This window comes from Muntiacus reevesi, chromosome 3 (assembly GCF_963930625.1).
Source record: "Muntiacus reevesi chromosome 3, mMunRee1.1, whole genome shotgun sequence".
NCBI lineage: Eukaryota > Metazoa > Chordata > Mammalia > Artiodactyla > Cervidae > Muntiacus > Muntiacus reevesi.
The window spans coordinates 234,396,898-234,413,157 of NC_089251.1; the positions used below are offsets into that span (position 1 = coordinate 234,396,898).

A 16,260-nucleotide genomic window follows, 5' to 3' on the forward strand; every position below is an offset into this window, starting at 1 on the left:
GACCATAAAGAAAGCTGAGTGCTGAAGAATTGATGCTTTTGAACTGTGGTGTTGGAGAAGACTCTTGAGAGTTCCTTGGACTGCAAGGAGATCCAACCAGTCAATCCTAAAAGAAATCAGTCCTGAATATTCATTGGAAGGACTGATGCTGAAGCTGAAGCTCCAATACTTTGGCCACCTGATGTGAAGAACTGACTCATTGGAAAAGACCCTGATGCTGGGAAAGATTGAAGGCAGGAGGAGAAGGGGATGATAGAGGATGAGATGGTTGGATACCATCACCAACTCGATGGATGTGAGTTTGAGTAAGCTCTGGGAGTTGGTGATGGACATGGAAGCCTGGCGTGCTGCAGTCCATGGGGTCACAAAGGTTGGACGTGACTGAGTGACTGAACTGAACTGAGTTTGTGACCCTGATACATTTTTTTTCTTTTCTTGTATAGCTATGAAGTCTAGCTCAGATTAAAAATAGTTGTGGAAGAAAGTTTTTTTTTTTTTAAAGTGCACGTATATGAATAAAGCAGAATATCTCAGTACTTCTTATTTCTGTACTTTCATTAATGGTAAGTAGTGTGTGACCTGTCCATGAGGATGTGGTTTAATACTAAATATCAAAGTACAGAGCACTGACACGCAATCCAGATTTTTCCTGCAAAATCGTTTTACTAGTGACATACTTTGTCAAATTTTTATGTGTGACTGACTATTCACTTCAATATACCTTGACTAGAAGGATAATTGATTAGCAGTTTTTAGCAAGACAACTGACAAGAACAGAACTTTAATTTCACTTGACAGATTATTAAATTGAGCTAAACATCTGGTTAGTCCAGACCAGTTCTTCTTTTGAGTCATAAACACACAAACTGCCACATAATGTAATATCTTAAAAAATAAAGTCCCTGAACAAACAAAATTATGGAAGTAGATTGTCTCAGCGTGTAGCAAACAGCTGCTTTTGGACTCTATATTAACTATTTCAGACCTCAAAGACTTCATTCTTAGGACACATTCTTCAAATTGTGTTTCTAATGATGATAGTTTTCCACATAGAGGCTTATTCCTACTTTCTCTAAGCTTCATCTTGTGACTGTTTGCCACCAGTTTGGAGGCAGCTGGTTGTAATAATGAAAATGCATACTCTAGGGAGACTCTCCCAGTTTCTATTGTAGGCCCTTATTTAGTCTTCATACCCACCTGATATTTTATTCTTATATGTTTCTTGACTGCTTTACTGTTGGTTTTCCTTCATTAGAAACTAAGTGCTTGCCCCAGTAACTCCAGTTTCTAAAATGGCTCTTGGTTCTTAACTTGATAGACATTTATGTAACGAGTAAAGTTTTGAATATTGATTATGAAGCCTTTTTTTGTTTATTAGAAATGAATGAAGGAAGACCAAGTCTGTGATTATTAATTTATGGATTAGTATCATGCTTTTATTTTTTACTGACCACACTAACTAGTCCAATGCAAATGGAGTTGGTCCCCCAAACCATAATTTATTAAATAAACTCTATGTAGCAAAGGTATCTAGATTACTCTGGAGAGTTATTTTTTAGTACTTCTCATCACATCCTCTAGTCTCATTCTAATGAAACTGTAATTCAGATCTTTAACTTTTCCCCTTTAAATTCAAGTTACATTTGATATCGTTTGGTTGTTAGGAGTGGTATACACTTTATATATTTAGTCTTAAATAAAGCTCATAAATTTTAACAGTATTAAGATTTCAGTGTATTCCTTTGAGCTTATCTATAAGGTTTTTTTTTTTTTAAGACTAACTTTGTTATCAGTTAGTAATTGATGATTTTAGGTCACATTGTATGATTGCTTGTGAAAGTATGCTGCTAAAAGATCTTTACTATTTATTTACTTATTTTTTTTTCCAGTAGATCTTTACTATTTAAAGAAAGGCGATTTTTCTTTTCCTTTAGTTTGAGAAGACAGAACTAATAAAAATGAATGTCACCCTAAATATTAGTATAGAGTCCAGAACCTGTGAGTATTAAGCTGAGATATTAGTGTTTTGCAAACCCTGCTGTTAAACTGATTGAATAAAAACCAAACAAGAATCCTCTCAGAAGCATTTTCTTTTTCCTCTCTTATACTAGTGTAGGACTTTAAAATTTGTTTTGCTTCCCACCCCCACCTCTCTTTTAATGGAATGAGTATTGGTAGACATCTGAATAGATATCAGATTAGCTTAAAAATTCCCCAGAATTTTTGGTAAAAGCATATTAATGCAAAAACTATTATTCATGTTGGTTTGAGGGGTCTCATTTGGGAGTTTCTTTTATTAGTTCTTGTTTTCTGAATAATCACTGTAAAATTTCCCCCTTTTAAGATTAGATCACAGTTTGAGGAAATAAATAAATGAACACCTATCTGATTTGGTTACAATTCAAAACCAGTAGTCATTTTCAGAATAACTAAGATGGTGACACGATTCCCATTATAGTGGCATCTGGTCTGTAAAGAAAAATACTCTTCTTTGCTCATCCTCACCGCCGTGACGTTCTCTCACTTCATTATTATTGGTCATTCTTCTCAAGATCAGAAATGAGAATATTTTCTTCTAAATGTACTGTACTAAAGTTGGCTGAAGGATAGTAAGGATTTCTAAACTGAGCAAGTCTCCTGAAGATAACGTTACTGTGCTTGTATATGCAGAAGGAAAGTGTGGAAATTGCCAGAATTACTATCAGTGTTAGTGCCACTGTAAGAGGTATAATGCTGTGACTTGGTCCTGCAAGGAGATGAAAAAAGAAAACTTCAGTGACAATGAAATCAGATAGTTACCGTCACATGGTTACTTTCTATTTTACTTCTATGAAAAATCAAAATGTTCTCTACTGTCCCAAACCTACCTTTTCCTGGATGCTTCTTTACTGTGTGAATATCTAAAATCAAATACAAAAATACTGAGATGAAATTTTCCTTTTAATTCAGCAAAGTTATGGCATTACTTCAGAAAATGATGGCCCATGGATCAAATCTGAGCACATGTTTTTATAAATAATGTTTAATTAGAACTCAGCCATGTTTCTGTCTTCTTTGGCTGCTTCTTTGCTACAGTTGAAGTGTGACAGAGACCATATGGCTCCTATATCCTGAAATATTTACTATTTAATCCTTTACAAGAAAAATTTGCTGACCCCTGATTTACATAATCATCATTATTAGTGCTCACAAAGACATATACCACCTTTTTTTAAGCTGAAGAATCCTCATCCAGTCTCAGCACTGTGCTGCCAAAATACAAGTAAAATATAGTCCCTGCCTACAAGGAACTCAGTTTTGTTGGGATCTGATGTGGAGTTGGTCCAGTAATGATAACCTCCCTGGCTTTTTGCAGATTTAAAAAATGAGTACCTTCTCATCTCTCAAGAATCTTGGGAAATGAACAATATCTCTTCCATTCAAAAAGTTTGAGGGTTCCTGTTTGAGGATCTTCTACTGAAAGAATATATCTTTTCCACGTAGACTCTATATCAGAATTTGAACTCTGGTATTTTTGATCTAGGCAAAGATCCAGAGAAATATAGGGAATGACCCAGAGAAAGAGCAGTAAAGGACTTGTCTGTGGAGGACTACTTGGTGCATTACTTAAGACCCATGAAGAAATGTCAACATTGTTACCAGTAACACATACACACACACACACATATATATATATAAAACCTTGATTTTGCAATTTAAAAATAATACTGTATGATTTTACATAATATTATTGAAAACATAGTATTGTGTATGTGTAAGGATACTTTTCAAAGAAAGACTGATGAATGGGTATTCATTCTCAGGATGGAGGCAGTGGGCAGGTGTAGAAGGGACACATCGAGTCAGAAAATTTGGAGTCTAGTCCTCCCTGTGGCCTCAGTGTGGACAAGTACTTTTCTCATCTGTAACATGGGAATGTTGTATCTGTTTCACTGCCTTGAAAACTTGTCATGAAGGATGAAAGAGGTGTCCTGTGTAGTACAGGAAACCTTAAAGATTTGAACAGAAATGAGGTGTTTCTAATTTGCTCTTGATAGCTGAATGCCAGTGGTTGCTTGGGCACACTACTTATTAGGTTATCCATGTTTTCCATACAGAGCTGATACCCATACTTTGGGAACTTCAAACTTCGGTTCCTACACCTACCAGTTTTTGCTTTTTCATTGCTAGTGTCTAATCAGTCACTAAAGACTGATGATTCTCTTTTCCCATTTCCTCCCTCCATTTTTGTTCTAGTTCTAGTGCTCAAATCACAATTGTCTCCCTTATATCCACTGTAGGTGTCTCAGAGCACTTACAGGTTCCCTGTGTCCTTCACCATGAAGTTCAACTCTTTAACCCAGCGCTCCCTGTGGATGGAGCCTACAGAAATATGCTTTTACCCCCATCACCACCTAATGTGGGCTAGTCTTAAGTTCATTCTCTATTTCTGTCTTTAGTCATACTGAAACGTTTGTCCAGTATTCTTTCCCTCCTCTATTCTCTTTATCTTTTACTATTCCAAAGCCTCATCCCCTCTCTAAAGTCTTCTTCATGAGCCCAGGTCACATCAATCCTCCCTTCTTTATAATACTGGCATCTAGAAACTGTTGTGATTATTATAAACATCTTCCACTGTTAATGATCCTTACTGTCTTAGAAATCTCTATCATTTGCAACTGACTAGAATTTTCTGGCTTATATTTCTAAATTTTTATCACCACAAACTGAGTATATAGCTCAAGATGAAGTTAAAATATGACTTATAATATACTATGCCTTGCAGTAGAAAAACACATCTACTTATCCACAGTAAGGATACCTAGACCTGAATTATATTTCTTGGGACCAAAAATGATACTTTAAAATTTTGAGTAGCAAATTCCAGAATGAGAGTTGCTTATTTACATTCCCAGCTCTATTTGCTTGAGGTAAACATGCTTTTTTGCCCATTAATATAACAATCAGATGACACAAGAAAGTCATAGTCTTCGAGTTGATTTATAATGATTTTTCTCTGCATATGAGAGAAAGCTGGTATGTTCTGTAAACTATTTGATGTAAAGCAAGACAATAATGTCAGAATCTATTTGAATACACTCTGAATATCTGAATTTTAAAAGTTTTAAGTGTAAAGAGGTGGGTCAGCTTTAGTCAGGGTGGAATCAAATGAGGATTTACCTTTGAACTTTACCCACCTGCTTCCATTTTACATATAAATCCTTTTTTGTCTTGACATGAGGATAATTGCCACACTCCTTCAGGAATCCTCAGGGCAACACACAGATGGGATTTGAAGTGGTCCACCTCTGGCTTCCGAATACCCCAGTTTGATTGATCTGTGGGAGTTCCATCAAACCACTTTATGGTTTCATCTGTGGGAAAAAAAACACTAACTTATTATGAATTATGTGCATGGTTATCAAACATACTAAGTGTTGAATAAACTGTAGAAAGCAGCCCCTAAATTTAATGAGACTCTCCTTATCTGATGCATTCATTTCAGTAGGTGCAATCATGAACTCATCATCAAGAGGTAGGTGTTAGTAAAGCTGCCTTATGAACAAATCTCTTTATGGTAGATATGAGGTTCTAATTTAGTTCATTTGAGATATGTTTCTTAATATAACAGTTTGAATTTTAAAAGTTCTTTATAATTTATTGGTAAATCATAACCAATTTAAAGAAATCATTTGAAGTCCTAACATCTATATCATTACGAAAGAGCTCACTTTTTAAAAGAATTTTACAGTGAGCTTCTTTAAAAAAGCAAGCCAGTGGTGTACCAAAGGGTGAAGATGCTGGTAGAATCCATCTGTGTGTAAGTGATAAGGAGGTGCCTTGTATGAAAAGGATTTAAAACAAGCAGTAAAACTAAGCATACGTCTGTCAGCTTTTTTATTATCACCCTGTGCTAGAAGTTTTAAGCAATATCTGTGACTGAAATACTTTTCCTTGCCAGTGTGGACCCATCCTCCACCTTGGATACCCCTGTGACAAGTTCTCCATTCCAGTGTAATTTTCTTTACAAGTACTTTCTTTGTTTCATTTATTTCTTTTTAATTGGAGGATAATTGCTTTGCAATGTTGTATTGGTTTCTGTCATATATCAACATGAATCAGTCACAGGTATACGTACGTCCCCTTTCTTCTGATACAACTACTTTCAATAACCATCAATAACATAAAGAAAAAAACATTATACTCTTATCTAATTACAAACTCTGGCTCTTATGAGTAGCAAATAACAAATCTATTAGCACTATTTATCACTGGGACGTTTCCATAACTCTATTGCACTCTTATATGGCATTTGGGAACCCAGAATACTTTAAAGTAAATATGGCTTTGATGTCTTATGACTAAGTCTGTGAACACAAAGTTCCAGTCAAATATCTTCATAATGTGAGATTAAATATAAAATAAACTTGTGTGTTTTCATTTTTGGTTTTCTGGGATTATTTCAAAGAACAAGAGGGTATAAAAAAGGGTTAGCAACATTGTCTTTGGAAGAAATGGCTTTAGGATTTATGATATTTTTTCACAGCAAATGTACCCAAGGAGAGCCTTCTGGTTTGTAGATGTCATTTGCATCAACCTTGACCACTGTGTATTTATTTATGCCCTCTCCTCTTTTCTACCCAAGTTACTTACTGTCACCATCAAACTGAGCATTCAGCCAAATCATCTGGACTGAAGAACGGAAAGCTGAAAGCTCTTCTAGGAGAAAAGAGTTTTCAGCTTCATCTTTGATTGTTAAAAGATTAGAGCCTATAAAAGAGACAAACAGCAAATGAATAAGTATTTGTGTATATATATAAATATAATTAAAATAATAATTCATAAAGCTCAGGCTTTGACACATAGAAATCAATAAGTTAGAGCACTCCCTCACACACCATACACAAAAGTAAACTCAAAATGTTTTAGAGACTTGCAGGTAGGATGTAACACCACTAAACTCCTAGAGGAGAGCATAGGCAAATTATTTTTTGACGTAAATCATAGCAGTATTTTCTTAGGTCAGACTCCTAAAGCAAAAGAGATAAAAGCGCTATATACCATAAACTAACACATTGTAAATCAACTATACTTCAATTTAAAAAAAGCTCAGGCTTTGAAAAGTGAAAATTTCTATGGTAAACAAGTAATTTTTCATTAAAATTTTAAAGGTAATATGACACATTAAAAGATGCAAACTGGTACTTAAAGCATAGAATGTTAATTTGGGAGAACAGTTAAGATTCATATTTAGATACATTCAAAGGGAACACTTTCTTGGGAATTTGCAGTATCCTGAGACATCACCTTAGGTTTTTCATTGTATTCTGGACATTGAACATATTAGTTGTAAATTCAATAATATTTACTTTTTCAATTTTTTTTCCCACCTTGTCACACCACCGATTGAAGCAAAACAACACAACATGCTACCACTTCACCCAAAAGCGGTGTTTTCACTCTGCCCTTTCTTGACAGCTCAGCGGGTCATTAGCAAAAGGCCCACTGAGTGCTTTTAAAAGAGGGTACTTTTTCAATTATTTTTGTTTTGCTCCTAAAGTCACTGAATTATCAGACAAATGAAGAAAACAACACTGTTTACTGAAATGTCAAGAAGGAACACGTTGAAAGCATTTTACTACCACAAAAGAATTACCTTTCTTTTTGCAAAATTCATGAGCAGCCTCAAAACTTGTGCTGTCTAGGACTGTAGAAAAACTGTAGCAATTACTTTTGAATTTTATCCAGGGAATTGATGTTTCTGAGCACAAATCTAGGTGTCCAGACAGTCTTGTTTCTATGAACAAAATCAGTTATGATTTCAGGGTGGTAACTGGGTTCATTTATTGAGATAAACATTGTATTACACTCTACGAAAGACCAAGATAAATATATGTAATGAGATTTTCATGATAATACTCTGAAAGAGTGGGTTTAATGCAAGTGATCACAAAACTGAAATGGCTTATAGCATGTCTGGCAGAAATAATCTTTACCTATATATAACAGGGTATATTAATGCATAGCTACATAGGCTTAGTTTGGGTGCTATCTTTCATATTTATAATTAGTATTGGAAAAAAGATTGGAAAAACTGGGGAATGAGATTCATAGAAATACTATCAGCTGAATGAATTTGACAAAAGGCACTTCAAACGAACAAAATGTGTTCCATTCAATGGTGAAGATATAATAAATCCTTACCTGCTAGTTAACTTATGAGAGAAAATAAATCATTCAGTAAAGTATTATAACATAGCACAGCATAACACATCATAATATAACATGACATCATAACAAAGTAGCATGTCATATCATAACATATCATATCATGATATAACATGACATAACATAACATCACATATAACTAAGTGGAATTTGGGGTGGACTTTGCTTCAGAAGGCAAGCATGAGAGTCAGACACATCCACTCTGAGATCTTAGGTGTGTGACTGTGGGTATGTTATTATCTCCCCCACACTCCCACACATAAAAGAGAATTGACAATCACATCTTTCTTACAACTTAAGAAGTTTAGGTGAGCTAACAACTTAAGCACTCAATAAATGCAGTGTTATTGAGAAAAGAAGGATAATTTTACAGTGCTTTAGAAGGAGAATTGGCTTTCCCAATATATGTGACTATCATTTCCATTTTTGTCCTGAATGGTTTTGATCTGAAGTTATATAACATGTGTGCTATTTGACTTACCGTATCCAGAGTGTAAGTAAATACATGCACACTTACTAAATGAGAGATTTAAAAAGAAACCAGTTAGTGTTAAGGAACTCTCTTTTTATATACCAGAGTAACCAAAAGAAAAGGGCCCTGATTTAATGGGATAGATATGACATCAGAGATCAAGGAAACTTGGCTTCTACTCCAACAAGTAGTTGTTAGACATCTATGAGATCTTCAGGAGGCTATTTAATGCTCTAAGTTTAAGTTTAATTTTTAAAGTTCACCTGGTTGGACAAGGTGAGCTTTAAGTGTAATGAGATTTATTGTCATTATTACCATGTTTTATGTATGCATATAAGTATAAATATTATTACTATGATGATGATGGTTCTAGCATCTTATTAGTCGTGGACTTAAACAGATCCTCCAGGTATTCAAGATCCTCCACACTTGCTCCTAACCTATGTTTCTAGCTTGATTTCCTACTTCTGTCACCATAAACCTGCCATGCAGAAAAATCCCAACCCCAGCTTTCCTTATACATGTCCAATCCTTTCTTCCTTCCTTGTGTGCCCAAGCCTTTCTGCTCAGAGTGCCTCTCCATGTCCCAGAGTTTCCTGATTCCACCCATTCATCAAGACCAGTCTCCACAGTCATGTCCTTCAAGAAACCTTTTTACTTTTTCCCAAGTGGATCTGATTGTGTCCACTTTCTTGCTAACCCCCACAACGCTTGCTATGGTTCTTGTATCATTTGGTAGCCCTGCCTCCTGTAACAGTTATTTATCTGTATATCACCTATCAGACCAAATCCTTCTTGAAGGCAGATAATTCTTTCTACCTTCCCTCAAAGCTCGTGGTTAGCACGGTGCCTTGCATAGTACGGGTTCACAGCACATCTTTCTTGAGTTGAATAGAACCTACCAGTGGGCACTTGACAAATGGCTCCTTGCAGATACGACTCACAGGCTGTGCTACTCCAGCGTCCACTGGTGTCAGCAAAAACACAGTCACCAAGAAAGGATGCTTCATCGTCTTTCCAAAAAGTGAAGGAGGATTTGGTGCCATCTGACCAGTCAAAACTAAGACCGTTCTGTGGAGAGAAATTGAGCCATCATTTCCTTGCTGTGAATGCTGGTGGCATCGGCCAATGCTGTCTGAACAGCCCTCAATTCACACATGGATTTTTATTTTCACTTCTAGACTTATATTTTAGGAAGCCTAGGACAGCTTGTGAGTATGGCCTGACAAAAAGGACTCTCTGACAGAAGCAGTGTCTTTTTTAGTTTTTGGGAATCATTGGTTCCTGTCTGTCAAATTTCCCAGTAAGCAATCAGAGTGAAGCTGCTCTATATCTTGTTCTTTATTGTTGTTGTTTAGTCGCTAAGTTGTGTCCAACTCTTTTGTGACCCCATGGACTGTAGCCCGCCAGGCTCCTCTGTCCGTAAGATTTCCCAGGCAAGAATACTGAAGTGGGTTGCCATTTCTTTCTTCAGGGGATCTTCCCAACCCAGGGATCAAACACACATCTCTTGAACTGGCAGGTGAATTCTTTAACACTGAGACACCAGGGGAGCCCATCTCGTTCTTTACACCAAAATAAATTTAAGATTGAGCCACAGGTTCAGTCCCTGGGTCAGGAAGATCCCCTGGAGAAGGAAATGACAACCCACTCCAGTATTCTTATATGGGAAATCCCAGGGACAGAGGAGCTTGGTGGGCCATAGTCCATGGGGTTGTGGAAGAGTCAGATATGACTTAGCAATTAAACAACAGCAACAAAGGTTCATACATGTACCTGAAAACATAACAGTGCCAAAGAAAACTTGGCTAAATAGTTTATGCTCTTAACATGGGAAAAATCTTTCCATGTCTGATAAAAGAATCCAGAGACCACAAAGCAAAATTGCCTACAGAAAGTTAAAACAGTCTGTAATACAAAAATACAACAAGGAAAACAACAACAACAACAAATACAACAAACAGCCATGAAATACCATCCTTTCACCTATCCTACTGGCAAGGATTAAAATTTTGACATACCCAGTGTTGACAAGGATGTGAAAAAACCAGATGTTATCATATACTGTTGTTAGCATGTAAATTGTTGCAAACTTTTGGAGGGCAATTTGGCACCATTGCTTGTTAAAATTTGAAGTGTACTTAGTAACTTCACTTCTGGGGATTTATCCTACTTGTACAGGGATATTTGTTGTGCCTTGTTTGGAACTGTGAGAACTGGGAAGAACCCAAAAGTCCATTCACAGGAGAATGGTTCAATACATTGTGGCATATCAGTATATGCTGCTGTCTTAAAGACTGTATTAGACTTTTATGAGCTGACACAGAAAGCTGTACAACCTATATTAATAAAAAGGCAAGGTTAAGGACAGTATATATAGTATGAGCTCACTTATATTTAAAAAAGAGTATACCTTTTAATCCATTACGTGTGTGTGTGTGTGTGTATATATATATATATATATATATACACATACACAGAAGATTTGTAAATGACACACAAGAAGCTGTTTACAGTGATTGACTTTGAGGAGTGGAACTAGAGGTCAGGATTGAATAGGTTTACTTTTCATTATTTGAGTAACCACTTTCATTAAAAAAATATTATTTTCCAAACCATATCACTAGAGGGGAAAAATAACATACATGTTAAATTACAAGGAGTACTGAATTAATTAATGGCCAAATTTCTAGGCAGGAGGTATGATTCATTTTTCTTGGGGATTATTTTAATGCAGCAAATTACCCGAATTCAGGTGTTCGAGTTCAGGATGTATTCTAGTGCACATATGAGGCAGTATCCTGAAATTTCTCAGACATCTTCAGAGAACCTTTGAAGGGTATTAATTTTCAGAAATTAGGCAAGTAGTTATTTACTCTAAAAAGGGACACCTTTATTTTGTAGTCATATGCTGCTCATAAGGTTGGTCAATAGTTATTGTATGCTCATAGTATTAGCTGCTCAGTCGTGTCTGACACTTTGTGACGCCATGGACTGTAGCCTGCCAGGTTCCTCTGTCCATGGAATTCTCCAGGCAAAAATAATGGAATGGGTTGCCATTTACTTCTCCATTGTTCAGAGTTGGTCAATAGTTATTGTACAATCCAATTACTTAAATGTTACATTTACTGTTATTTCGTGACTCTGTTTCTGTGGTAATGTCAGTGGCTATCTCACTAAGGAGGTAGATGTGAAACTTAATTATGCAAGAATCGGACAAGGGATTTTAGGAAACCTACATCTTCAGTGAACAGTCCAATCCAGTGGGCATATCCTACTCGGTTAAGGATAACAGTGAGGAAGGACTGGTGGTACTGGTCTGTAATGCTGGCCAGTTCTGCTCCATGCATCAGGCAGGTTTTTAGTGCTGTATACCAAGTCATATTTGCATTAATTATTTTGTAAGTTCTGTTTCCATATTCTAAGGTATTAGGGATTGGATACATATCAGATGTATTTATACTGTGTCCAGAAGCATCTAGAACAAGAACAGAAACAAAAATTATTTATAGCATCTGGATGAGAAAGGGGGAGGCGAAGCTTGGCATGGATCCCAGTACAATGATCCATACTATTGTTAACATCAGAGTTTTTCTTCCCAGAACTGACTATTTCAAAATGAAGACAGTATCTGTAAGTATAGGTGACGCTAAAGGACAAAAACACTTAGAAAATTTAATGAATGAGTTTTTAAACATATATAAACATATACTGAATAACTTCTAGATTTCCTGTTTTTGATAATCCCTTGTCAAACTGACCACTTTTTGGTGAAACTGATAGTGACCTTGTCAGGCAGGTTTAACTCTAGTAGGTACACTCAGCCTTATATTAAGTTCTGTTGCTAGCAGAACTTAATATTTACTGAGAGAATACTAACAAATATGATGTAGTCAAATATTGCTTTGCAGACATAATTTACAAATGCATATTCTCAAATATAACCCTATTAAACTTTTGAGACTGATAGTTTCTATCCTGTTTAATATTAATATAATTTCTAAAGAGAAGTTAAAACTAAGTTAATAAATGCTTAGAAATACATTACAGTTCTTATAAACCATTATTATTAATACGTCACCCCCTGTCAGAGTCAAGATTTATAAATGAAAAGACTAGGTTTTCCCACACATGATAATTGGTTCTTTGTGTTCATGAGTGGCTGTGATCAAGTGAAAACCAAGCTTGTGTGTTATACAAAGATGTTTCCTCTTTGATACACACATTTGCTGTTTTGTTCTGTACTATATTCAGGCTAAATTTAGGAATTCTAGAACACAAAGACAGGGTATTTCTGAACTGTCTGACCTAAAGTAGCTGGGATTTCTCTCTGTACACTGGTTTTATCACATTTGGGGTGAAAAGGAGCATGGGGAGATGTAGACAGACCTAAAGACCTGGGACTCAAATCGCAGACCTGACGCTAAATGGCTTAGAGACCTCGGCCAAATTAGTCAGTCTCTCTAAACTTCAAACTTCTGGTCTGAGAGAGATTACTAAAGCCTTTGTTAGATGTATGAGTGTAAAATTCAAGGAGATGTTTATGTAGAGCACTTACTATAGGATGTGAAATTCAGCAGGCACTCAATAAATGATACTTCTTGCTTTCCTCTCCTATTCTTGTCATACTCTCCCAAATAAAAATGGCAGAGTGGGGATTTGACTTTTCCTGAAACTGTTACCTTGATGTAGCAGTAATACATATTGTAAAATCATTGTTAAACCAAAGTGAAACGAATCTATTCACCAACTAAAATTTTATTTACCAGCTAAATTTTGATGGACCACACTTTCATCATCAGTTTTTATTTGTAGAAGTCTGTTTACCAGATGATATTACCAAGTCTAAACGTTACTTATACAAAACCAATATAACACTAAAGTAGCTATTTAATAACAGTTATTAAAACTAAAGTAACTGAAATTCTTTGTATGTGTGACTTAAATGCCAATTTAATTGACTCCTCACTAAGTCATGCACCGGTATTTTCACATATATGAATTTCTCGCTATGTTATTGATTTCATCATTTCAAAACATAAGTGATTTTGAACATTACAATTGGCCATCTGCTTCCCTGAGAAATATAGGTCCACTGGAAACCAAATTCAAAATTGGGTGTCATGATTTAGCCCTTGTCTCTCTTTTCATTTAGGTATCTTTATTCTTTTGGGCAAATCAAACTCCTTAGGTTCTAAACCCAAGGCAAACACATATTCGTATGACAAATAAAGAAGAGGAGCCAGAATTTGGATAGCCAGAATTTGTAGACCACAAGAACTTCATGTAGTTGAAGAGTAATATAATAAAAACAGTAATAAGGAAAACAATAACTGTTTGTTAAACATATGCTGGGAACTTGCTAAACACTGTATATATGTAAAGTCCATGAGATAGTTATTATTCCATTTTACAGATGCAGAAATCAAGATTCAGAGAAGATGAGAAACTTTACTGACAGTTTATTTACAGAGATGGAGTAGGAACCCAGATGGTATTTGAACTCCACCACCACTGCCTCCAAAAAATCATATATATTCTTAGTTCTAGAAATATCAAAGAGAGAAAGTGGTTCAGAGAGTACTGAAAAGATCAACATTATTGTTAAATACAATGATTCTATTCCTACAATAAATATAACAATTCTATTCTTAGAATAGAAGAGAATCATTGTATTTAACCAAGAGACCTTGAATATGTTCCTTATTTTTCCTAAGCCTCAAGGTCCTCATCTGTAAAATGGGGAGGCTTTTACCTACTTCATAGAATTGTTGAGAGGATTTTATGGCATAATACTTATAAAACGAAGGCACAGTTCCAGGTGCATCATAAGTGTGCAAGTAATGATATACTGATATTATTTTTTTCCTACAAGGCTCTGCTCTTCTCATAATCCTCTTCCTATAACTGATCTGATAGCTTCTTTCAGTTCCTAACCACTACTGTACTTAAGTGATAACTGTGAACTAGGAAATAGAGTTTTCCTGAAACTGCTTTTATGAGGATGGTTGATACTTAGTAGCATCAAAGAGTTCGTGTGTATGTAACACTGAAAGGTATAATTCATATTTCAAGTAAGCATGTATCTCCTCACGTGTATGTAACACTGAGAGGTATAATTCATATTACAAGTAAGCATGTATATCCTCGCATGTATGTAACACTGAGAGGTATAATTCATATTCCAAGTAAGCATGTATATCCTCGGCTGCCTAGAATTCCACTCAGCTCTAGACACAGACAATGGCCTTCTAGGGAAGCCTGGGACTGGGTAAAAGCATGAGAGGTGAGCTCTTGTTAATTGTTATTTTTATTACTCAAGGTCACTTAGAGTGCATCTACACTGTTCACTGTCCCCACTGGCTACTTATAGCACTATAGCTCTGGTATTTCATATCAGAAGTCACTAGGGGTTCTGATAATCAGATCTAGAAAAGTGCTGTATGCCACGTTTAGTCACAGATACCATTTTAGGGTTCCTAAAAAGGAATTAAGTATTGAGTTGGCTTATTTCCTTGACTCTTTTCCAATAATTTTTCAACGTCTTTTTAATAATCTGAACAGAGACATAATCCTACAGCAAGCAGTAAAACCTTTTAAAATGACCAGAATAAATACATAAACTTGGTCATCACTCAAGTGGTCTCTGGAGTCCTTAGAACCCCACAAGCAGGCACAACCCTGAGGTAGTAGAGATTAATTGACCATATGTGTATAAAGCTCAAAGAATAAGTGCTGGCACTATTAGCTATGAAACTATCATTTATATAGCGTGTAAACAAATGTGGAAGAGAAGAATGGGCCATGGAAATGAAAGGAAAAAAAGCAAATATTTCTTACCCTGCATTTTTTCACAAACAAACCCATAACCTTCTCTACAGTCTTCAAAATACCATTTTCCAGTGAAATGAAAATTAGGGTTATTTGACAGCAAGCCACAGAGAGGAATGCGTTTTTGAACTTCAGTGGTGTTGTGATTTGGAATCTTCAAAAAAAATACATGTTTAAAAAAATGGTAACATATAACATTAACATTTTTATTAAGAACATAATTTTAAAAATTCAAACAGTGTTATTCCTTTATTTGCATTTAATAAACCTGTTCACAAATCACTTTATAAACCACAAAACAAATAAATAATTATTGCGATGAGTAATTACTTCTATGGAATGCATGAAAATTATATGAAATTACATTATTAAAAATTAATACATTAACAACAAACTAATAAAACTTCAGTAAACAAGTCTCAAATAGGATCTCTTGCTAAAATGACTGATAAAAAATAAATCTTAAAACTTACATTTACTGTGTCAAATGGAGACCAATTAGAATATGACACAGGCCTTCCATTTAGCCATTTTTCATAATCATCATTTTGTAACCCTATCCACACATTAGTGGTATGGCCAAAAAGATTCATGGTAATGAAAGCTGAAAAATAAGAATACATTAACAAATTTAATACATATAAACCATTTGGATAATCAACAGATTCTGTTTATAGCTATGATTTTATTTAAATGACAGCAAAACTTAATTACTAATCAATTGTAGGAATTCATTACTTTGTCCTTAT

The 16,260-nt window shown here is 35.3% G+C and overlaps 1 protein-coding gene and 1 non-coding gene across 2 annotated transcripts in view; both read right to left on the bottom strand.

Annotated features, from left to right (window-relative positions):
* Positions 1-1,781: 1,781 nt before the first annotated feature.
* Positions 1,782-16,260, bottom strand: part of PLA2R1 (phospholipase A2 receptor 1) — a 118,757-nt gene continuing 104,278 nt past the window's right edge. The window contains 10 exon segments of the mRNA XM_065931620.1: positions 1,782-2,539; positions 2,541-2,746; positions 2,868-2,900; positions 5,178-5,354; positions 6,634-6,750; positions 7,637-7,777; positions 9,583-9,751; positions 11,920-12,158; positions 15,521-15,665; positions 15,985-16,115. Of these exon segments, the coding sequence (XP_065787692.1) occupies positions 2,453-2,539; positions 2,541-2,746; positions 2,868-2,900; positions 5,178-5,354; positions 6,634-6,750; positions 7,637-7,777; positions 9,583-9,751; positions 11,920-12,158; positions 15,521-15,665; positions 15,985-16,115 (1,445 nt within the window). The 3' untranslated portion in view covers positions 1,782-2,452.
* Positions 7,370-7,505, bottom strand: LOC136165831 (small nucleolar RNA SNORA21). Its single transcript, XR_010662798.1, has one exon. It is a non-coding gene; the product is annotated as a small nucleolar RNA SNORA21 (small nucleolar RNA).